This window comes from Hyla sarda, chromosome 9, assembly GCF_029499605.1.
Source record: "Hyla sarda isolate aHylSar1 chromosome 9, aHylSar1.hap1, whole genome shotgun sequence".
NCBI classification, from domain to species: domain Eukaryota; kingdom Metazoa; phylum Chordata; class Amphibia; order Anura; family Hylidae; genus Hyla; species Hyla sarda.
Genome location: NC_079197.1, coordinates 87766253 through 87790953, shown reverse-complemented (window position 1 = coordinate 87790953; position 24701 = coordinate 87766253). Strand labels below are relative to the sequence as shown.

The 24701-nt window shown below is 44.8% G+C and overlaps 1 protein-coding gene across 2 annotated transcripts in view; it reads right to left on the bottom strand.

Annotated features, from left to right (window-relative positions):
* LOC130291357 (cullin-4B-like) overlaps positions 1–24701 on the bottom strand; it is an 85952-nt gene that overhangs the window by 32528 nt on the left and 28723 nt on the right. For both annotated transcript variants that reach the window (XM_056540032.1, XM_056540033.1), the window contains exons 5-9: positions 24372–24441; positions 22647–22720; positions 22010–22172; positions 11948–12037; positions 11121–11203 (exon numbers count right to left, since the gene is read on the bottom strand). In XM_056540032.1, the coding sequence (XP_056396007.1) occupies positions 11121–11203; positions 11948–12037; positions 22010–22172; positions 22647–22720; positions 24372–24441 (480 nt within the window). The remainder of the gene's footprint in view (positions 1–11120; positions 11204–11947; positions 12038–22009; positions 22173–22646; positions 22721–24371; positions 24442–24701) is intronic.

Below are 24701 nucleotides of genomic sequence, written 5' to 3'. Positions count from 1 at the left end.
GATGTTCACTGTGACACCTCTGTATATAGGTTCATTTTACGTATTTTGCATATGTCACTTTATTATGTGCTTGTGTGATATAGGTACTGCAATCACTCTATTTGTGATAGGAGAGTCATATTTCTTTAGCCCTGGTCCGGATGAGACATATACCATGTCTCATCTGTGTGGTGTGGCCCGATATGGGCCTTTTTAAGTGGTTTTAAATACATTTCCTTTGTGTCTGTCATTATTGTGTTTTTTTTTTTTGCTATGTCAATCATGTGTTCCTAATAAAGACTGTTATATTTTGCGTTAATTGAATATCTTAGGTGTGCTTCCATTTGTACATTATTTCTGGGTTTGTTGCAGCAGAGAGCACTGTGGACAACACAAAAAAGAAATTCAAAAAAGAAAATTTTCTCTGTAGAATACAGCTGCTAAAAAGTACTGCAACTTTCTGGCACCAGTTGAAAAAAAATTTAAATAAATAAAAAAAGTTTTCCACCGGAGTACCCCTTTAAGACATACATAATGGGGAGGTAGTGTGATACCAAAATTAACTACAGTGAAGAACGATGAGGGAGATTTATAAAAGCCTGTGCAGAGGTAAAAGTGGTGCAGTTGCCCACAGCAACCAATTAAATCAATTGTTTTATTTTTTTGGAGACCTTTTAAAAATCCTGCAGATGGACGTATATATACACGTCCATTTTCTTCGTGCCTTAACCCCTTAAGGACGCGGGGTATTTCCGTTTTTGCATTTTTGTTTTTTCCTCCTTACCTTTAGAAAATCATAACTCTTTCAATTTTGCACCTAAAAATCCATATGATGGCTTATTTTTTGCACCACCAATTCTACTTTGTAATGACACCAGACATTTTACCCAAAAATCTACGGCGAAACGGAAAAAAAATTAATTGAGAGACAAAATTGAAGAAAAAAAACGCCATTTTGTAAATTTTGGGGACTTCCTTTTGTACACAGTAAATTTTTTGGAAAAAATGACACCTCTTTATTCTGTAGGTCCATACGATTAAAATGATACCCTACTGGAGGGGGCGTGGCTTGCTCATGGCGGCGTGAGGACACACTTCTCCGCTCCTCGGCCCGCTTTACAAGCACTTAGTGGACTGCAGCGACGCTGATTTTTGGCTCCCCTGATGCCTAATAGGAGGGGGAAGAAGCAGCCTACCCTCACACCATCGGACAGAGGCTCCATTACCCATTTTTTCGGCAGCCAGAGGTCGGCGGGAAGAGGTTCCTCGGGCCCAAGATGGTGGCGGTGGCAAGTACGACATCTTCGCAGCGCTCAGCTGTGCGCGCGGGTCCTCCCTCTCCTACACCTTCCCGTGCCTCCCGCTCTGATGTATCGGACGAGGAGGGTGAGTGGGACATTAGGTCTTACCTGAAAGCTTTACCCACAAAGAGGGACTTGATAATTGTGTGCATAGACTGGAGGCCAGTTATAAAAGGGAGATGGATTCTCTTAAGGGGGACATGCGGCAGCTGGACCAGCATATGGAAGCTATAGAGAAACGGCAGGAGGCGTTCAGTGACCGCATAGATCATCATCAACAGGTCTTGCAGGACCATGCTACCAAGATCACTGACCTCATATACATGCAAGGGGACATTGAAAATCGCCACAGGCGAAATAATATCAGGCTACGGGGCATACCTGAAACTGTCTTACCTCCTGAACTGGACAGTACAGCTCAAAGGATCTTTGGCATGCTTCTGGGTATGGAGGATCCCCCCTCTATTGAACACGATCGTATCCATCGTTCGCTGGGAGCTAAGCCACCTGACAACGCACCCCCTCGGGATGTCATATGCATTTTTATAAAGAAAAAGACCGGATTATGGCCGCAATGCGCTCACATGGCCCCATTGATCTAGACGGTGCTACTATTACTCTCCTGCCGGATTTAGCAAGACGCACATTGCAACTACGCAGAGCTCTGAAACCCATCTTGATTATGCTCCGTGAGAGGGAGATCCCATATAGATGGGGGTTTCCGTTTCAATTGAATGTACGCTACCAGGGCAAGACTGCCACTTTTTGTCATCTCGGGGACTTGCCAAAGTTCCTCACAGTTTTGGAGCTGCCTATGGTTTCCATTCCGGATTGGCCGTCTGTTTTGTGCCCTATTGATCCACCGTCTCGTGAAAAGTGGGCGATGGTGCCCCCAAAGCAGAAGTCATGCAATAGATCATCGCAGAGACCCCCCGCTACTTGACTCTGCGACTTCTTCCTTGCTACGCCATTAACGCAGTAGCGCTCATTCTTGGCGTGCTTATTCTGTTCTTTGTGTTGATTTTCCACAGGAATTGTCACGCCTGCATGGAACTGTGGACATTGCTTTTGTTCTTTTTTGCTGGAGTCCTTCTTTTCAAGCCGGGGTATACTGTGCATATTTGCTATATAAGTGCTCATGTATGGGTTATTACCTCTCCCTTCGGGGAGATTATTGTGTTATTGAGCAGGTTTGGGGGTGTGGTGGGTAGTTGGGGTGTTTATATTTCATAAGTTGCACTTTGGTCCTAGATTGTCCTATGCCATTAGTTGTGATGGGCTGGCATTGCCCTAGCCTGCCAAGGGCGGTGGGTGGGATACCGCCAAATGCTGCTCTGTTGGTAGCATGCATGTCGATGTCTACTAGAGGCATCGTGATCCAATTTTGTTACGTTTCTTGCCTTCTCAGTTCCTGAGCTTGTTTTTTCTCTTCTGTTTCTTTTGTCTGTTCGTCTCCCTTCTTCTCCTTCCCTTCCTTCCCTCCCCCTTCTGTCCCTCCCAGTCTTGCCCTCTCCTCCCTTTTCCCCTTCCACGAACCATACTAGGTCGTTATGGATACATTGGGGGACATTTACTAATCTAGTCTATTCTGGGTATGCTTATAGACCAGCGTATGTGGTAGTCTCCTGTCTATTGTGCTCCTAATTTATTAAAGGTCTCACAGCCCTTGATAAATTCTGTGCTCAGACTTCAGGGTCTACAGCTTAAACTGCATTTAGACCTGCTCCCACATGGTCTGACATTTTAGCGTATTTTGGGCAGATGCAACTTGTCGCACAAAAGTCGCACTTGATAAATTCAGCACCAATGCATTTTCCAATGCATTTTTGGCTAAAATTGACTTGCATGATTCATGTTCTAAAAATCCTCTACAGCAAAAGTCGCAGAAAAGTCGCACATATTTAGACTGCGACTTTCTGTGCGACAAATTTAGACAGGAAAAAACAGTCTAAATCCTTTGATAAATATCCCCCATTGTCTTTATGCTCCTTCAATGTGAAAGGTCTAAATGTCCCTGAAAAAAAAAAAAAAAAAAAAAGGACGCCAAATATCTAGATACCTCCATAAGCAAAAGGTTTTAATCGCTCTCTTTCAGGAGACTCAATTTAAATCCACAGAACTCCCGGTAATCAATGATCGGCTATATCCGGTCTGGTATCACTCTATGTCTCCCGATTCCAAATCCAAAGGGGTGTCTATAGCTTTTCATCGATCATTTCAACCCTCTATCCTGAAATCATCCTGTGACCCTCTGGGTCGTTATGTATTTTTGCAATTTTCACATTCCTCCCACTTGTTCACTATTGCATCTGTTTATTTTCCAAACCAGGGACAAGTTTCTTTTGCCAATAAGGTCCTTCGACTTCTGGACGACTTTGCAGGTTCCTCACAGATAATTCTGGGTGGAGACTTCAACTGGGTCTGGGACCCTCTTGTAGATACTTCAACCGGTAAGTCCTCTTTATCGTTTGCAGCATTGCTTAGACTGAGAAGGGGGCTCGTTGATCGCCGGATGGTAGACGTGTGGCGCACAACTCATCTGGGGGTCAGGGATTTCATCTTTTTTTCACCCACATCATATAGGGGGACATTTATCAAGGGGTTTAGTCAGGTTTTCTTTACTATAATTGTCGCAAAATTGTCGCAACTGCGACTACGTGTGTTTTCGTGTGACAATTTGCGTGAAGAACAAGAAAAGCAAGAAAATTCAAACTTGCTTATGTAGTTAATTTTTCAAAATGGATTTGCTTTAGTCAGGTATTTATTAACTGCGACAGTGGCAGCTGCGCAATAAAAAGTCACAACTGCCTTAAAAATTGACTAAATTTACTCCAGCTCCAACATGGAGCAGGAAAAGCTACTGCCGCCCGGGCTCCGACATACTTTCTCCCCGCTACCCTTACTTCGCTAAAGGGACACTGCAGTGATTTACATCCCACCCCTCTCACCTGCCAGCGCCACACAACTCCCATCTGTCTGCTAACTGTTGCAAGACTACAAGTCCCAGCATGCCCTTAGAGTGAGGACATGCTGGGAGTTGTAGTCTTGTACAGCAGGAGCTGAGCGGCACGGGCGGGAGACAAGGGGGGGGGATGTATATCAGTGACCCCATCATTATTAGAAAGTAGCGGGGAGGCCGTATGAGGAGCCCGGGCGGCTGCACTGTAATGTCAGCCTGGGCTCCTTATAACATATACCGGCGCCGCAGACTTCTAAATCCCCTGCTATCATTTCCCATTTCCCGCTGGGTACTGTGATTGGCCAGGGGGGGGGGGGGGGGGGGGGGGGCTATGGGGTCCATCAGCATACACCCCCCCCCCCCCCCGGCCTTCACCTGCACTCACTGTTTCCGGCCTCTGCCCTCCGCAGTGTGTGTCACTGTGTGTGTGTGTGTGCCCGGGCTCCCTTTGCAGGACTACAACTCCAAGCATGCCCTTACTGTAAGGACATGCTTGGAGTTGTAGTTGTGCAGTGCAGGCGAATGACAAGCTTGTCTCCTGCCCCCAGCTGCAGGACTACAAGTAGTCCTGCAGCTGGGGGCAGGGGACAAGCTTGTCACTTGCCCACACATCTACAACTCCCAGCATGTCCTTACTGTAAGGGCATGCTGGGAGATTTAGTCGTGCGGGGCGGGAGATGTGCGAGCAGGTGATAATAAATGTACTAACCCATTTTTTGTTTTTTCTTCTCATTTCAGATCCGTGTATCCTGTGGACTCCTTCGGATTCGGTGGACTACTTCGATGACCAGCGTTTTTCTTTGTTTGATTTTAATAAAATGGTTAACGAGGGCTTGTGGGGGAGTGTTTTGTAATAAAAAAAATTTTAAACCGGTTGCGTTTTTTTCCTTACTTTACTTGACAGGCTTAGTAGTGGAAGCTGTCTTATAGACTGAGTCCATTACTAAGCTGGGCTTAGCGTTAGCCACAAAAACCGCTAGCGCTAACCCCCAATTATTACCCCGGTACCCAACGGCCACAGGGGTGCCGGGAAGAGCCGGTACCAACAGGCCCGGAGCGTCAAAAATGGCGCTCCTGGGCCTAGGCGGCAACAGGCTGGCGTTATTTAGGCTGGGGAGGGCCAGTAACAATGGTCCTCGCCCACCCTGGTAACGCCAGGCTGTTACTGTTTGGTTGGTATTTGGCTGAGAATAAAAATAGGGGGGACCCTATGCGTTTTTTTTAAATAAATAATTCTCAGCCAAATACCAACCAAACAGTAACAGCCTGACGTTACCAGGATGGGCGAGGACCATTGTTACTGGCCCTCCCCAGCCTAAATAACGCCAGCCTGTTACCGCCTAGGCCCAGAAGCGCCATTTTTGACGCTCCGGCCTGTTGGTACCGGCTCTTCCCGGCACCCCTGTGGTGTTGGATACCGGGGGGTAATAATTGGGGGTTAGTGCTAGCTGTTTTTGTGGCTAACGCTAAGCCCGGCTTAGTAATGGACTTCGTCTATAAGACAGCTTCCACTACTAAGCCTGTCCAGTAAGTAAAAAAAAACAAAACAAAAAAACAGGTTTTTATTACAAAAATCACTCCCCCCACAAGCCCTCGTTAACCATTTTATTAACATCAAGCAAAGAAAAACGCTGGTCGTTGAAGTAGTCCATTTTTTTTCAAAGCTGCAAAGTGGTGTTCTGTAGTCATTATTTGTTTTTTGCTTATGTATGCTAAAAAAAAAAAAAAAAAATGGTATTTAAAAGTGATTTCTTGGTTTTTGCTCATTTAAGCCAAATTTATCAACCCCCTGTGATAGTATGATAAATATGTCATACATAAGCAAAAAAAAGCAAGAAAAAAATGACTACAGAACTTTCTTACCAAAGCAACGATGAGAAATGTCCCCGATAGTCGCTTAGACATGGTATTCATTAGTCACTCCCTTCTTTCCCTCTCACACCGGGCCTCTATTGCCCAGATTGTTTGGTCAGAACATGCCCCTGTCCTTGTCAGCATACAACTCTCCCCGGGTGCACCCAGAGCTTATTCCTGGAGGCTGAATGATCATCTACTTAAGGACGTTCTGTGTCCAGGAGGTCAGACGAGTGATATCCGACTTTCTTGACATCCATGCCTCCGATTGTACTTCGGCGCCCACCCAATGGCTGTCTAGAGCTTTGCATCCACGTTTGTTCACACCTTACATTATGTCACTGACATCCCCTACCTCGGGTAAATTACATACCACGCAACAGATTATTGAGGAGTTCGGATCTTATCAATCCCTGTACAGCATAAAAGGCAGATATTCGGATCTCCCGACTTCTTTCTTTCGTGATAAAATTCAGTTTTACGTGACCCGCCATAGTCTCCCCATGTTACCCCCCTCTTTATGGGAGCATCTTGAGCGGCCGCTAGAACTTGGGGATGTGACCGACGCATTCAAAGCTTTAAGAATGGCAAGAGTCCTGGACCAGATTGATTCACGGCTCGATTCTATAAATTGTTCGCGTCCATGGTGGCACCACCTCTGCTTCGCTCTTTTAACTATTGTACGTGGTGCTCGCTTCCCTCCCCAGGCTCTGGCTGCACATATCACAGTGTTACCAAAACCTAATAAAGATCCCTCTAGCTGCTGTCATTCTAGACTTCTCTCACTCCTTAATCTAGATTTTAAATTATACTCCAAGATTCTGGCCCTGAGATTAGGCCAATTGTTGCCCTCTATTATTCATACGGACCAAGTGGGTTTTGTTAAAGGACGGGAGGCTAGGGATAACACCCTGAAATCGTTCTCGCTCATTGCTGCCGCCAAATCGAAGGGCCTGTGTGCTTTCTATCTATAGATGCCGAGAAGGCCTTTGATAGAGTGGGGTGGGACTTCCTAGACCTAGCATTGACAAAAGCATGGGTCCGAGATTACATAGATATGTAATGGCACTGTATGGGGGTGCGAGTGCCCAGGTGAAAGTTAATGGTACCTTGTCTGCTCCATTCGATGTTCGGAACGGCACCAGACAAGGTTGCCCTTTATCGCCACTTCTCTATGTTACAGCTATGGAGTATTTGGCGGTGGCACCGAGACAGAATGATTCTATCAAAGGACTGGCCTTAGGTTCGTCCACATATAAGTTATCTCTTTTTGCTGGTGATTTTCTCTTATATGTATCCTCTGCTCATGTTTCTATCCCTGTCATATCCGAATTCGAAGAGTATGGCGCCCTGAGCCATTTCAAAGTTAATTCTCATAAGTCCGAACTCCTCAATATTACTATCTCTCCCGACACCTTTGCCGCCATTTCCTCCCATTTTCCCTTTAAAGTACAACGCACTACTATTTCATACCTGGGAATACAATTGGGTCCTGACTTGTCCTCTCTATTTGACCACAACTATCTCCCCCTGTTGCGATCCCTAGAACGAGATCTGTCCTCCTGGCAGCTATCAAGATGAACGTGTTACCGCGTCTACTATATCTCATGCAGACGTTACCCTTTAGGATTCCTGTCTCCTTTTTCTCCCGTCTTCGGACTATGGTGACTCGATTAATTTGGTCTTCTGGAGGGCCGGGTATGCGTCACCAGATTTTTATCAGGAGTAGGGAGAGGGGGGGGCAGGAGTCCCTGATTTTCAACTATACTACAAGGCGGTCATCTACTCGCGTATTTTGTTGTTTAAAATACATTAACAAAATCTAAAAAGTTTTTTTGATGACAGGTACTCTTTAACCTCTTAAGGACCCATGACGTAAATGTACGTCCTGAGCCCGCTCCAGTCATAGCGGGTCGGGTCCGGCCACTAACAACAACCAGGACCCGAGGTTAAAGTTGAACGCCGCGTCTAAAGTGAAAGTAAATTGTTGCCGGTTAGCTCAGGGGGCTGTCCGCAGCAAAATCGCGGCATCCCGAACAGCTGTAAGACAGCAGGAGGGTCCCTTACCTTGCCTCCTGGTGTCCGATCGCCGAATGACTGCTCAGTGCCTGAGATCCAGACATGAGCAGTAAAGCGGCAGAATCATTGATCAATGGTTTCCTATGAGAAACCATTGATCAATGTAAAAGATCAGGGTGTGCAGTGTTATGACGGCTATAACATTGCAAAAAAAAAAAAAGTGAATCAAGATCATTTAACCCCTTCCCTAATAAAAGTTTGAATCACCCCCCTTTTCCCATTTATAAAAAAATAAAAAGGGTAAATAAAAATAAACATATGTGGTATCGCCTCGTGCGGAAATGTCTGAGTTATAAAAATATATTGCTAATTAAACCGCACGGTCAATGGCGTACACTCAAAAAAAATGCAAAGTACAAAATAGTGTATTTTTGGTCACTTTATATATCATGAAAAAATGAATAAAAAGCCATCAATAAGTCCTATCAATACAAAACTTCAGATCATGGTGCAAAAAGTTAGCCCTCATACCGCACCATACGCGGAAATATAAAGTTATAGGGGTCAGAAGATGACAATTTTAAACGTATAAATTTTCCTGCATGTAGTTATGATTTTTTTCCAGAAGTACAACAAAATCAAACCTATATAAGTAGGGTATCATTTTAATCGTATGGACCAACGGAATAAAGATATGATGTCATTTTTACCGAAAAATGTACTGTGTAGAAACTGGAGCCCCCAAAAGTTACAAAATGACGTAATTACAAAGTAGAATTGATGGCGCAAAAAATAAGCCATCATATAATTTTGTAAAGGTAAGGAGGAAAAAACGAAAATACAACAGAATTTTTCACTAAGTTTTTCACACAAAAATGCTGAATTTATTGACCAAAAATCGACCACTAACATTAAGTACAATTTGTCACGATAAAGACAATCTCAGAATCACTTTCATAAATTAAAGTGCCACGAAGTTATAACAACATGAAGTGGGACAGATTTGAAAAATGGTCATTAACCTGTTCAGGACCCAAGACGTATGCATACGTCTTGGGACCCTGGTACTTAAGGACTCCGGTCTCCGCCGCTCGCCATGCAGGTTTTTTTTTGCTGTCCTGGCACCATAGGGGCTTCCTAAATGCGACATGCCCCCGAGCAAAATTTGCTCTCAAAAAGCCAAATGTGACTCCTTCTCTTCTGAGCATTGTAGTTTTCCCGTAGTGCATTTCAGGTCAACTTATGGGGTACCTCCATATTCCGAAGACATGGGGTTACAAATTTTGGCGGGTATTTTCTGCTATTAACCCTTGCAAAAATGTGAAGTTTGGGGGGGGAAACACAAATTTTTATGAAAAAATATATATTTTTTTTTTTACATATGCAAAAGTCGTGAAACCCCTGTGGGGTATTAAGGCTCACTTAATTCCTTGTTACGTTCCCCATGGGGTGTAGTTTCCAAAATGGTATGACATGTGTTTTTTTTTTTTTTTTTTGCTGTTCTGGCTTCCTAAATGCAACATGCCCCCCAAAAACCATTTCAGAAAAACGTACTCTCCAAAATCCCCTTGTCGCTCCTTCACTTCTGAGCCCTCTACTGCGCCCGAACACTTTACATTTATATACTCGAGAGAAATTGGGCTACAAATATAAGTATAAATTTTCTCCTTTTACCCCTTATAAAAATTCAAAAATTGGGTCTACAAGAACATGCGAGTGTAAAAAATGAAGATTGTGAATTTTCTCCTTCACTTTGCTGCTATTCCTGTGAAACACCTAAAGGGTTAAAATGCTGACTGAATGTCATTTTGAATACTTTGGGGGGTGCAGTTTTTATAATGGGGTCATTTGTGGGGTATTTCTAATATGAAGACCCTTCAAATCCACTTCAAACCTGAACTGGTCCCTGAAAAATAGTGAGTTTGAAAATTTTGTGAAAAATTGGAAAATTGCTGCTGAACTTTGAAGCCCTCTGGTATCTTCCAAAAGTAAAAACACGTCAATTTTATGATGCAAACATAAAGTAGACATATTGGAAATGTGAATAAAAAAAAATAAAAAAAATATTTGGAATATCCATTTTCCTTACAAGCAGAGAGCTTCAAAGTTCGAAAAATGCAAAATTTTTCAAATCTTTCATCAAATTTTGGGATTTTTCACCAAGAAAGGATGCAAGTTACCATAAAATTTTACCACTATGTTAAAGTAGAATATGTCACGAAAAAATAAACTCTGAATCAGAATGATAACTAAAAGCATTCCAGAGTTATTAATGTTTAAAGCGACAGTGGTCAGATGTGCAAAGACGCTCTGGTCCTAAGGTGTAAAATGGCCTGGTCCTTAAGGGGTTAAAGGAGAACTCCAGAATATAAAAATTGTCCCCCATACTGCCGGCAGTAAAAAAAATAAAGATGTACATACCATCCTCCACTCCCCCGGGGCCTCCAGTAGCCGGCTCTGGTCTTCGCCGCGATCCCATTCCTGGTTGCCGGCGAGTCATCCTGCACTCAGCCAATTACCGGCCACAGTGAAGTCCCGATTCGGCCGGCGATAGGCTGAGCGGCAGTGTGACGTTTTCGGCCCCGGCAGCAGGTGCCGGTGTAGTGAAGAATTGTGTGTCTTGAAGCGTTCTCACACTGCCGCTCAGCCTATCGCCGGCCGAGTCGGGACTTCGCTGTGGCCGGTGATTGGCTGAGTGCAGTATGACTCGCCGACCACTGGCAACCAGGAAGAGGATATTGGCGGAGACCGGAGCCGGTTACTGAAACCCCGGGGGAGCTGAGGAAGGTATGTACGTCTTTATTTTTTTTACCAACACACCAACTCACATCATAGGTGATAGATGTACGGCCACAATCACAACAAAAGAAATACCCTTCCCCCATTTGAATGAGGTGGCAGTGGTTGGGCATGTGTGCTGCCACTCCATTTAAAGGGGTTATCCCTTTAACGGATACACATTTTTCTAATAGCCTAAACATGAAGAAATAATTCAGAGTGAAACTTACTGTGTGCTTTGATCCAAATATGTAATAACACGATCTGCTTCTTCTTCTAAGCGTTTGTTTACATGATGAAGATACTCTGGGACCTGAATAATAGGAAAAAATGAAAATTAATTGTAAATATAAATTAAATAGATCAAGAAAAACATATCTTAAGTGAGTGGGTGTAAATTATTTTATTTAATGCTTAATGTTTTTTTCATAACATTAAAATAAACTGGAAAAAAAAAAAAAAAAAACATGTTGCAAATGAATTGTCTTGTTTATCATGACCAGTCGATTTATCCTGTGCTTCAATTGAAGGGAACTTACACATGTTCAATAAACTACAGAGAAACAACCCTAAGTGGAAACAACCCTTGATCCTGGAAGACCAAAAGGTATTTCTTATTTTTCTCGAAACTTCAAGCCAAATAGTCTTGGACTGGTGTTTGGGATAGGTGGGAGTAAGGAAGTCCTTTCCTCCCTGCACTATCTTTAGCCCTCTGAGAAAGTATAGATTAGATCTAGTTGGTTCCTATGAACACTTACTTCTGAATAAATTAAATAATCTCGTCCCCAAACAAACAGCATTTGCTGTAACCATTTGTAAACAGCTTTTAAAAATACTGTGCTGCCTTGTCATTACCTTACTGAGGGTTACCTCAGTATTTAAAGAATTGGTTATTGATGTGTGCATGATGCCTATATAATGTGTAATTACTTTGTACAGAGAGAAGATGCATAATACTATTTGCACGTAGAATTAGGCAGGCATATAAAAACTACCAAATTGTACATTTCAGCCCTTGCCAAGGTTTATGAACACAGTTTCTTTTAATAAAGCCTACCTCTCTTTCTTGCATGAGCCTTTGGCCTTCAGCAGCGTACAGACGATTTGTTTCTTCTAAGAATCTGTGCTCAAATGAATCTTGGTAAATCTACAAAAGAAAACCATGAAAATGTACACGGACTTAACTGCACATATGCAAATCAACGTCATATAGAAAAGTGTTTGTATATACTCCCATTAAAGGTTACAGATTTGCAAAATTACTTCTGTTTTATAATACAATAAAAAGAGGAAACCAACTATATATATATATATATATATATATATATATATATATATATATATATATATATATATATATATATAGTTGGTTTCCTCTTTTTATTGTATTATAAAACAATAATAAAATATATATATTGTAAAAAAAAGAATGTAAAAAATAGAATGAATGGGTGATGTAAAATAGGTGAGTGGTTAAGAGATATCAAAATGTATAATTTAAATATATAATTAAAAATAACAGAATAAATAAAAAAATTCTATTTTCATTTTATTTCATTACACACGATTCAACAAGCTGGTTTTGACAAACATACTATATGTCTGGGCAATAATAATCCAGTACATGTTTTCTGGGATCTAGAATCCAGTCCACATTTTATGTTCACTAAGGATCACACCTGTGTCATCACAAATTAACTACTGTCATTAAAAGTGGACTATATAAGACCCTCATTCACCTATGGCAGACATTGCTACTGAGGAAGGGGATACCCCAAAATGCGTTTAGCCTATCTGCCTACACAGCCCACCCTGAAGAACACGCTGTTCCTGCAACTGCTGGGACCCCCTGATTTCTACGCGCAGTTTACAGTGCTTCTATACGAGGCAGTTGTATGCACACACTCCCTGCCGGACCTGCGCTACCCCACCACCGCCAACCATCTTCGGCCAGTCATCTGTGCCACTCCGGGTTCGACATTCCATCTAGGCAAGCTCTCGGACACTACATCCAGGCCGGCCGCACAGCTGTGCCAGTCCCCAGCAGCGAGGTCTGATCATCCCGGAGAAGCCTTTAAGCGGTGTGGTGAGTGGTGCACAGCACCAATCTCTTGATACAAACTTGTCTCAAACTTGCTACAATATCGGTGCTCATTTGTTACAAACTTACTATTAACTATTGAACTATCCATTATCTGCCTAAAACTACTGATACCTTGAATTAAATTAACGGCTTTTCCAACCAACTTACGGGTGGCAGTATTAACTATAAATGATTTTATTGTACTATTATTCCTATCTACTTATCCTGTTTCTTAATTGTTATATTTATGCTTACAGTCCACATATTTGAACATACTTGTTTAAACCAGCTTTTCTAATTATATATTTAAATTATACATTTTGATATCTCTTCGCCTTTCACATATTCACCACTCACCTATTTTACATCACCCATTCATTCTATTTTTTTACATTATATATTTTTTTACAACATATATAAAAAATTTTAATTATATTTTATATTAATTTTTCCACACCACATTTGCACTCACTTTACCTAGTCCACATTTGCACAGAAATCCATTTCATCACCTATATATACCTAGAGGTCTGTCTTTTTCCTCTTTTTATTGTATTGTATCTATCGGCAAATAGGGTACATGTATGACAAGTACATCGGTATATATTATATAGTGTGAGGCCCCCCAACCTTTTTATTTTTTCTACTTCTGTTTTATGCCCTAGGAGAAGGTAATTTATTTTTTCCAGTCAAACACTGTGCTTCCTCTGCCACACCTCTGCTATACACTGCTTAAAATAGGTGTGTACTTGTGGGTGGAAAACATTCCCTATACTTTTTACCACTAGGGGTCACTTCACTGTCCAGATTGCCTGTGTGTCTTAGCAGACAGACAAAATACAGGAAATGTGGGTGGGACAAGCAGGGATCTGCCTGCTTTGTGAGCCAGGAGCGTGTCAGAGCAGACAGCTGTCAACTCTAAGGAGTGAGGGAGGAACTTTCCACATGAGATGTGAGGGCAGGTGTTATGTGGGAATGCCCCCTCCTCAGTGAACTGCATGTGAGCAGAAAAAACAAAAAACGGATGAAAGCAAGAATTTAAACACACAAACAGAACCAACGCCAGTTAAAAAAAAAAAAAAAAAAAACAATAATTTCTCTGGAATATTATAATGTGTGGGCAACATAGTAAAGTGAGAAAGGTGCTGGTTTTCGGAATATACAGCATGTGAAATAAGTATTGAACACGTCACCATTTTTCTCACACTCTCTCTAAAAGGGAGATATTGATATTAAACTTTCACCATATGTTTGTACCAACTCCAGTAATCCATACAAAGAAACCAAAACAAATAAGCACAGAAATGAAGTAATGTAAAATGTCACTGTGAAAAAGTATTGAATGCATGAAGGGAAGTGCAAAAAGGCATGGAAAGCCAAAAGCAACAGCAGAAACGTAACAGTAAAAAAAAGGCCATTAATAAGCTTGTAAGTACAAATTAACATCAGCTGGTTCAGTCCCAATCGATGGACTATAAAAATGGTTGCTTTTTGGTCCCATCACAAAATTAAATAAATAAGAGTAAAAAGTCAGAGAAATGCAAAAGTGGTACCGATAAAAACTACAGGTCATGTTGCAAAAAAATTAGCCCTCATACAGCCCAGTTTACAGTAAGAAAAGAAAAAGAACAGGGCAATTCCAAACATAACCTCTTAACTTTTTCAGTTAAAAAGTTAAGAAAAAAAATAAAAAACAGTACAATACAAAATCATGTAAACATGGGTATCATTTTAATGATCTTGACCCATAGAAGAAAACATGTCAGTTTTACTGTAAAGCGTAAAAAGCAGATTTTTGTTTACTTACCGTAAAATCTTTCTCGGAGGATCCATTGGGGGACACAAACCGTGAGTGTATGCTGCTGTCTCTAGGAGGTGTGACACTATGGTAATAAAAAAATAAAAAAAAGTCGGCTCCTCCCAGCAGGATATACCCGCCTTCAGGCTCCGAGCTAACCAGTTTAAGTTCCAGAGCAATAGGAGGAGACCAACCGGTCAAAGAAAAACCCCAAACTTTCCGAGAACAAGAAGGAAAAAAAAAACATAACTGAACACACCCTCGGAGAGAGAACCAAAGGGAAAACCCAAAAAGGGCGGGAGCTGTGTCCCCCAATGGAACCTCCGAGAAAGAGATTTTACGGTAACAAAAATTTCATTTCCTCTAATCGGCTCCATTGGGGGACACAGACCGTGGGATGTGCCAAAGCCGTCCCTTGGGTGGGCAGATAAGCAGTCAGGCAGACGGCCGATCCACTGCCGCCTGCAACACTTTACGACCCAGACTAGCATCAGCCGATGCGAAAGTATGAACTCTGTAAAACCTCGAGAAAGTGTGCAAAGACGACCAGGTAGCTGCCTTGCAAGTCTGCGAGGCCGAGGCTCTATTCTGGAGAGCCCAGGATGCCCCAACAGAACGGGTAGAATGAGCCACAACCCTGAAAGGAGGAATCTTCCCCTTACAGCGATAGGCTTCCGAAATGGCAGACCGAATCCACCGAGAAATGGTGGCCTTGGAAGCAGGTTGTCCCTTGCGACGACCTTCCGTAAGGACGAAAAAGGAATCACACTGACGAAACGAAGAAGAGATGGAGAGATAAGACCGAACAGCCCGAACTACATCCAGCTTGTGTAGTAAGCACTCCTTAGGATGAGAAGGAGCAGGACAAAAGGACGGGAGGACCATGTCCTCATTGAGATGAAAGGCCGAGACCACCTTAGGCAAAAAGGAAGGACCTTGCCAGAAAACAACCTTGTCCTGGTGGATCACCAGAAAAGGAGAACGGCAGGAAAGAGCTGCCAATTCAGACACCCTCCGGATGGAGGTGATAGCAACAAGAAACGTCACTTTCCAAGAAAGAAGGCGGAGAGACACCTCTCTAAGGGGCTCAAAGGGTGCACCCTGGAGGGCACTCAGAACCAAATTCAAGTCCCAAGGGGGAGAGGGAGACCGATAAGGAGGAACAGCGTGCGCCACTTTTTGAAGGAAGGTCCGGACATGAGAAGTAGAAGTCAGGGGCCACTGGAAAAGAACAGCAAGGGTCGAAACCTGACCTTTAAGTGAACTGAGAGACAACCCCAGTTCTAACCCCGACTGCAAAAAGGAGAGAATACGGGGAACCGAGAAGGTTACCGGAGAGAAGTCCTGAGCTTCACACCAACGAAAATAAGACCTCCAAGTACGGTGGTAAATTCTTGTGGAGGAGGGCTTACGAGCCTTGAGCATGGTGTGAATGACTTGGGAAGAGAACCCGCGGGCCCTCAAAACCGTGGTCTCAACCGCCTCGCCGTCAAATGCAGCGACTGTAAATTGGGGTGGCAAAGAGGACCCTGAGAGAGCAGGTCCGGGCGGAGCGGAAGGCGCAGTGGAGTCATCCAGGAGCCTGACTACGTCGGCGTACCACGACCTTCGGGGCCAATCTGGAGCTACCAGAATGGCGGGGATGTCCCCTGCCTTGAGCTCCCTCAGCACCCTGGGAAGGAGAGGAAGAGGGGGGGGGGGAACAGATAGGGTAGGGCAAACCCCGCCCAAGGCCAGAGCCTGTGGGTCCCGGGACTTTGACACAAAAGGAAGGATCTTCCGATTGTGCCGGGACGCGAAGAGGTCCACGTCCGGAATGCCCCAGAGCTGCGCAAAGACCTCCGGATGTAGAGACCACTCGCCATGGTCGGGCGAGGACTGATTGAGGAAGTCCGCTTCCCAGTTGAGCACCCCCTGGAATGTGAATAGCCGAAATGGCCGGAACCTTGCTCTCCTCCCAGGTGAGAATCTTGGTCACCTCGGCCATGGCTGCCGAGCTGCGAGTGCCGCCCTGTCGATTTATGTACGCCACGGCCGTGGCGTTGTCCGACAACGCGGACAGGACTGGACTGAAGACTGGACTCCCAATGAAGAAGACAATATAATACAAGACGGTAATTCCAATATGTTTATCGGAAAAAGGGCCTCCTGGGGAGACCAGAATCCCTGCACCCTCCAATCCTTGAAAACGCCGCCCCAGCCCGACAGGCTGGCATCCGTTGTAACAACCTGCCAGTGAAGGGGAAGAAACGACCGCCCTTGGAGAAGGGGGGAGCGGAGCCACCAGAGCAGAGACTGACGGACCCTGCGAGGGAGAACAATCTGACGATCAAGGGACAGAGGAGACCTGTTCCATCGGGAGAGAATCGCCAGTTGAAGGGGGCGGTAATGAAACTGGGCAAAGGGTACGGCCTCCATAGTTGCCACCATCCGACCCAGGACTTCCATACAAGTGCGGATGGAGACTGATACCTGGGTCTGAAGGGAGCGGACCCCCGACAGGAGCGCCAGACGTTAGTCCTGCGGAAGACAAATTCGGGCAGAGGCAGTGTCGAATCGAAGTCCCAGGAAGGTTAGAGACTGGGTAGGACGGATGACTGACTTGTCCCGGTTGACCATCAACCCGAAGCGAGTCAGAGTGTGGAGAGTGATGTCCAGATTCTCCAGAGTCTAGGCTCTGGTTGGAGCCTAGATGAGAAGGTCATCCAGACAGGGTATCACCGAGATTCCCCTCGACCGTAACATGCCCATCACTGGCGCAAGGATCTTTGTAAAGACCCGAGGAGCCGTGGCTAGACCGAAGGGGAGGGCTACGAATTGAAAGTGCCCCTCCGGAACCGCAAAGTGGAGGTACCGATGATGGCCTGGGAATATTGGCACATGGAGGTAGGCATCCTTGATGTCCACCGATGAAAGAAAGGAACTCCCCTTGTTCCAGGGACCCACCACCGAACGGAGGGATTCCATTCGGAAGTGGCGGATGAGAAGGTGACGGTTGAGACGCTTGAGGTCTAGGGTTGGTCGCACACGACCGTCCTTCTTGGGGACCACAAAAAGATTTGAATAGAAACCTCGAAACCGTTCCCCTGGAGGAACGGGAACGATAACCCCCTGGAGAAGCAGAGACTGGAGAGACGCTCGAAATTGCTTTGCCAGGAGGAGGAGGAGACCGGGGGGCTCGGGAGCGGAAAAAAAAGCGATCTCTCGGAACGGAGGCGAATTCGATAACCGTTGGACACCATGTCCCTGACCCAAGAGTACTGAATGTGTGAGGTCCAGATGTCTTGAAAAAGCAAGAGACGATCTCCCACCCGAGAAGAAACCGCGGGTGGGGGCCTCACTTCATGCAAAAGTGGGTTTGCGGTTGCCCGATTTGGGCGCAAAACGGCCAGACCGGTTGGAGTCCGACTTCCAAGATGGGCGTGCCGGGAACGAGGGAGCCTTCTTGTCCCGCGAGGGCGCCTGCCCGGATCCTTTTCTGGAGCCAGAGGTCCGAAAGGAAAAGGACTTCCTTTGAGAAGTAGGGCGAGCCTTATTTTGAGGTAACAAGGAACTCTTACCTCCCGTTGCCTCCGAGATAATCTCATCAAGGAGTTTGCCAAAAAGACGGCCACTCGTAAAGGGAAGCTCAGTGAGAGACCTTTTTGAAGCGGCAGCCTCATTCCAAGCTTTAAGCCACATAGAGCGATGGAGAGCCGCTAGGTGACCCACAGCAAAGGCAGAGCAACGGGCTGACTGCATGGAAGCTGTGCACAGAAAGCCCCCAGCTTTAGAGCATTGGAGAGCCAGAGCAGATAGATCTTTTGGGGGGGATCCCGCTAAGATATCCTGATGGAGCTTTTGGCACCACTCCGACAGGGCCTTGGACACCCATGTCAAGGCGAAGATGGGAAGAAGAGAAGAGCCAGCTGCTTCAGAAGCAAACTTCGCTAAGGATTCTACCTTCTTGTCTGTGGGATCCTTGAAGGCAGCGGCATCTGCCAGAGGCAGTGTAGTCGCCTTAGAGATCCGGGAGATTGGTGGATCCACTGAGGGAGGGGTTACCACCTTAGCAACTAAGTCCTTGTCAAATGGATAACGTTCTTGAATTATCTCGATTCCCGGGAACCTCTTGTCTGGATGTTTCCATGCAGATTCCAGAATGTCGTCAAAGTCAGCGTGAGAGCTGAACCTTTGAGGTGCTGGCTTATACTCCTGGATTGACATCCGAAGATCCTGGGTCCTCTAAGTGAAAGGTGTCTCTTATGGCTGCCACCAATGAGTTCACCACAGCAATTGAGTCCAAGCGGCCCTCTGAGTCAGATGCCGGCTCGAAAGCCTCGTCCACCAGTTCACCAGGGGAACGTAAATGAGTAGAGGCAGTCCTGGAGGGGGGGGGGGGGGCAACCCTGACCGGGTACGCGGCTCTGGCGTGGCAGAGCGACTCCTCTGAGAACGTCCTCTGGACGAGCGACATTTGTGCCCAGATGACAGGGGGGGGGGGGCGGGAGCCACGAGGGTAACGCTCACGTCTATCTGAAGACTCAAAGGAAGAGTACTTTTGTGAGAGCGTGAAATATGTGGAGACGAGGAGCAGGCCCTTTCAGAGCTCCTGCGCAGGGCAGACCTCTTCAAGGCGGACACCACTTCCCGGGAGGCCTTAGCCACCGAACGGGAGACTCGGCTCAAGTCAGCCATATACTGGGTCAGGGAAGAAACCCAAGCTGGTGGAGCGGCTGAATCCACCGGGACCGAAAGGGCATCATGGGGTACCAGGGGAGCAGTGGAGCAGGCAGGGCATGTGGGCTCAGCAGAGCAAGACATCTTGGTATTACAGTGCTTACAGACAAAATAAGTCACTGAAGTCCCAGGTTTCTGTTTAGAGGGAGGAACAGCTCTGGGTACGGACATAATGTGAAAAAAAGACAGGAACTATCTAACCCTAGTCTGTGTCCCCTGTCAGCTGCAATGAGGAGAACTCGCTCCGTACAGCTAGAGTGAATGAACAGGCCAGCCAATAGGAAGAGAGGGGCATGCCTGAAGCAAGGCACTAACTAACTGACCCCTTCTTACTGAAAATCGTGCCCACATCGCTGATTGGAGGCTGCTTCGCGCCTCAGAGCTTCCCGCCCTGTGGGCGGAGCTAAAGACCGGCCGGGAAGAACTGTAATGGCGCCCGCTCCTTGTCCCGAGCGCACATGTCAGCCGCATATCCGCTCGGGGTTATAGAGTGGGCGGCCTAAACGCCGGCAGAGACTGCCGGAGAAAGAAAGTAAGCCGGCGCTGAAAGCACCCGGCCCGTACCAGCGTCGCAGCTGTCAGCCGTGTATAAGGCGCTGCCGGCAAAGTGAAAGCAAGCCGGCGGTGAGAGCGCCCGGCTCGTAACAGCGCCGCGGCTGACAGCCGCATATAAGGCGCTGTGGACATAGTCGCACCAAACACACACACAAAGTAAAGTGCCCCATATATTACATGCCCCCTCAGGTGCCACTGCTCCCCCAGAATAAAAGTTCAGCCCCTGTATAAGCCAGCCCCATAACCTGAAAGGTGGGCCAAAAACAGGTGGTCTCCAGAGGTTGCAAGACCATACCTATGGAGAAAAGGGGTGGGGGGGAGGGGGAGTACTTACCTCAGTCAGAAGAACTTACCTAATGGAGTCTTCAGTCAGCTTTTGTTACCTGCATCACGCCTGGCTGCTATGCGCGAGCGAGGCGAGCAGGGAAATAGGGGGACCCGGACCCATGAGGTACCAACCCAAGCGCTGACCGTTGGCGGGGGGGCAAACGGCGCATATACGCAATGTCTGTGCCCCCTTACTCGCAATGGGGAAACAGGGAACCGGAGTCCCCGAGTCCCCACCTGAAAACAGAAAAGAAAAAGGAATAAAAAAAAAACTTAAAAAAAACTAACACTAACACTAATACTAGGAAAACTAAAAATCAGAAGACCTGGTCTGGAGAATTCCAGACCATGTCCACCTCCTTCAGACACTAAGCTTAAACTGATTAGCTCAGAGCCTGAAGGCGGGTATATCCTGCTGGGAGGAGCTGACTTTTTTTTATTACCATAGTGTCACACCTCCTAGAGACAGTAGCATACACCCACGGTCTGTGTCCCCCAATGGAGCCGATAGAGAAATAGAGACCCTCCAAAAGTTGCAAAATTGCAGTTTTCTCTTTAATTTCCCCACACAATTTTTTTTTCCCCATACATTTTATGGTAAAAGCCAAAGTGTGCCATGTCATTAAGGAGTTCATTTCTGACCTTATTTGTTTTGGTTTCTTTGTATTTATGGATTACTTGCGTTATCACCAATACCTGGAGAAAATAGCACCTTTAGAAATATATTTTGTGAGAAAAATGGTGATGTGTTCAATACTTATTTCACCTGTTGTGAAAACCAGGGTGCCTCCAGATGTTGTAAAACTACAACTCCCAATATGCCTGGACATCATTTGGCTGTCCAGGCATGCTGGGAATTTTAGTTTTGCAACACCTGGAGGCACCCAGTTTGGGAAACATTGGTTTAGATTAACAGATTTCCTTCACTTTAGCACCCAAAAAACCTTTGACACAGCTAAACATGTCAGAGGCTACAACATGCAAGTGTTTTCAACCACACAGGTCAGACTGACTGAACATCAGGTGAGGCATGGGTTTTTCTACCCAGAGACAGAAAGGGAACCACATTTCAGGTACGTAATTTGCACCAAAAACTGAAACATGAGAACAAAGACAAATAGTCTTTGTATACCCCCAAATATCTTTAAATTAATATAATATATTATATATATAACAAAAACCAGATTGGAGCAGCACGTCCTATTGTACCATAGTGCTGGTGCAAGCGGCGAAAAGAGCTTTGGTCAAAGCAAGTCAGACATCTAGGAAGGATGCCGCAGCACACAAAAATAGTTCAAGTGTAAAAAACAGTGGTTTATTCCATGGAAATACAAGCAAGCGACGTTTCAGCTGCCAGTGCAGCTTGTATTTCCATGGAATAAACCACTGTTTTTTACACTTGAACTATTTTTGTGTGCTGCGGCATCCTTCCTAGAGATATATATATATATATATAAAAATATGAGAGAGAGAGAAGAGAAAAGAGAAAGAGAAAGAGAAAGAGAAAAGAGAAAGAGAAAGAGAAAGAGAAAGAGAAAGAGAAAGAGAAAGAGAAAGAGAAAGAGAAAAAGAGAGAGAGAGAGAGAATTTTGCTAGTTATATGCTACAAAACCTGACAACGGATGTGTATGACTTACTTGTAGGTCAGAAAGCATACTAAGAAGACTTCTTAACAGACTCCTGTCAATGGCTTCTCCATTCCTCTCTCTCTCAATTAATAGTAGGATGCCATCAATCGTCTTGTTCTGAACTTTTTGATCACTTATTATGTGAGTTCTAAATAGTTCTAGACCCATGTCCCTATGAATAAAAAAAAAAAAGTTAAAAATTAAAAAAATATACAAACAAGCTGTCAAGTCATATAAATAAACAGGGAGGCCTTGCTATCCCTGTTGCCCTAGGAACCTTTAGGGAACTGGAACTTCACTTTTTTTTATCCACATCATGCATCGCTGTACTGATAATTTGAGAGTTTTTAGCCTAATTTTACCTGTTTTAGTCTAAGGTACTATATTGCATATTAATACACATTTTGTATGGGCATATATACATTTTTTTCATAGAGCTGTGCTGCAAACTCTGCAAACTCTGCATGCCAAGAATGGGAAAGTTGCAGTAGCCTTTTAGCTATACTATTCCCATAAACAATAATTTAAGAAGACGGACACCAATATATCTAGGCATGCTGGCTTTGTGTGATTCATCCAGCTTTTACTAAATGGTTTGGTTGTATTTCCACTTATTTATATGAAACTCTTAAATGGATAACCTTACCATATAGAAGGCAGCATGGAATTCTGAAGAACATAGGTACGATCCAGAAATAGGAAAATACTTCTAATCATTATCTTCAAGAAGGGGGGGAAAAAAAAAAAATAAAGTTAGTTAGCTTCAATTTTTGTACATTCAACAACAATTATGTTTCCATAATTTCTGGAGCTCTGTATACAAAATTAAAGTGGCATGTCTCTAAGAATTAACTATCCCTATAGCATGGAGAGCCAGGTCACCATTGTGTTACGTTACAAATACTGTGCAGGCAGAAAACATCAAGAATAAAGAGGATGGAAGAACAGGAACTGATGTTTTAACAAAAAAGGAATCAAATGAAAAGCTCTTAATTCAGCCCAAGGTGTAAAACAGACAACTCTGCTAAAATAGTCTCTCAATGAGTAGGTGCAAAAACCATCAAATAGCCATATGTAGTGACTATTAAGATTTGTTAGCAGTAGACCTGAAGGTTATAGTTACAAGCACAGAGGCAGAAGCTCCTCCACTCTAAACTTCCAATAACAATCCTCCCTGTCTCTGGCAGTGTTGTCATAAGACAATTACCGTATTTATCGGGGTATAACACGCACCCTCATTTTACCAAGGATATTTGGGTAAAAAAAGTTTTTTACCCAAATATCCATGGTAAAATGAGGGTGCGTGTGTGTGCACGCGTATACCCCAATACACCCCCAGGAAAGGCAGGGGGAGAGAGGCCATCGCTGCCCGCTTCTCTACCCCTGCCTTTCCTGGGGTCTAGAGCCCTGCTGCCGCCACTTCTCTCCCGCTGGCTCTCGGCGCCGCTGCCCGATCTCTCCCCCTGACTATCGGTGCCGGCAATGGGGCAGCGGCACCGACAGCCAGGGGGAGAGAAGGGGCAGCGGCACCCATTGCCGGCGCCGCTGCCCCGTTGCCTCCCCCCATCCCCGGTTGCATAATTACCTGTTGCCGGGGTCGGGTCCGCACTGCTTCAGGCCTCCGGTGTGTGTCCTCTGCGTCGTTGCTATGCACTGCCGCTTCTCTCCCCCTGGCTATCGGCGCCGGCACCGATAGTCAGGGGGAGAGAACGGGCAGCGGCGCCGATAGCCAGGGGGAGAGAAGGGCCGGCAGCAGGGCTCTAGACCCCAGGGCAGGCAGGGGCAGAGAAGCCGGCAGCGCTGGCTGTCTCTGCACCTGCAAAGCGGCTGCAGTTCATTGATTTAAAGCGCCCGCATTAAATCATTGAACTGCAGCGGCTTATCGGTGTATAGCACGCAGATAGACTTTAGGCTAAAAATTTTAGCATAAAAAGTGTGTGTGTTATACGCCGATAAATACAGTACTTATACGACTATATCCTACGTAGCACTATTTAACCCCTCAGGGACAGCCAATTTTGTGTTCTTTTTCTCTCTCAGTTTAAGAGACAAAACTAACTTTCCCTCTAGAGCCATACAAGTTTTTTTTGTTAACTACCAATTTTCTGATCGATGATGTGACCAGAAATCAGCAATTCTGTCCGTTGTTTTTTACATTTACACTGTTAACCATTTAACATTTTATTAGACCACACAACAGTGCTGTACATTTACATTGCAGATCCCCATTTAGATAATAAAAAATAAAAAAATCCAAAGTCTGACAGGATTAGATCACTGGGATTTTTTAGATGCAGGGCTTGGGTCTGTAACCTCAGCCAATGACACAAATACATCATTAGTTTCTGACTCCAAAATAAAGAATGCTTACCATTTGTCTGCAATGATCCTGCCAACATTTGTCTATTTTCTTTAGGAAGAGAACACTATCCAAAGAATCTGTAAGTTATTTATTAAGGAAAAAAAAACCTTAAGCAAAATATGTGAGAAAACATGCAAAAAGCTTCAGTAATCTATGCCTATATGTTTGCTATTTTCAGCCATTCCATTTCAGCCACAGACAGCGATGGATTGGGTTCATAGTGGCATAGGCGGCTTCTTTGGTGCTTTCAAAAATACAGGACAAATGAACTTTGCATGCGGTGCTGTTTTGTCTGGTAAAATGTTGTGTACCCCACCAGCACAATTTTGTTTTCATTGA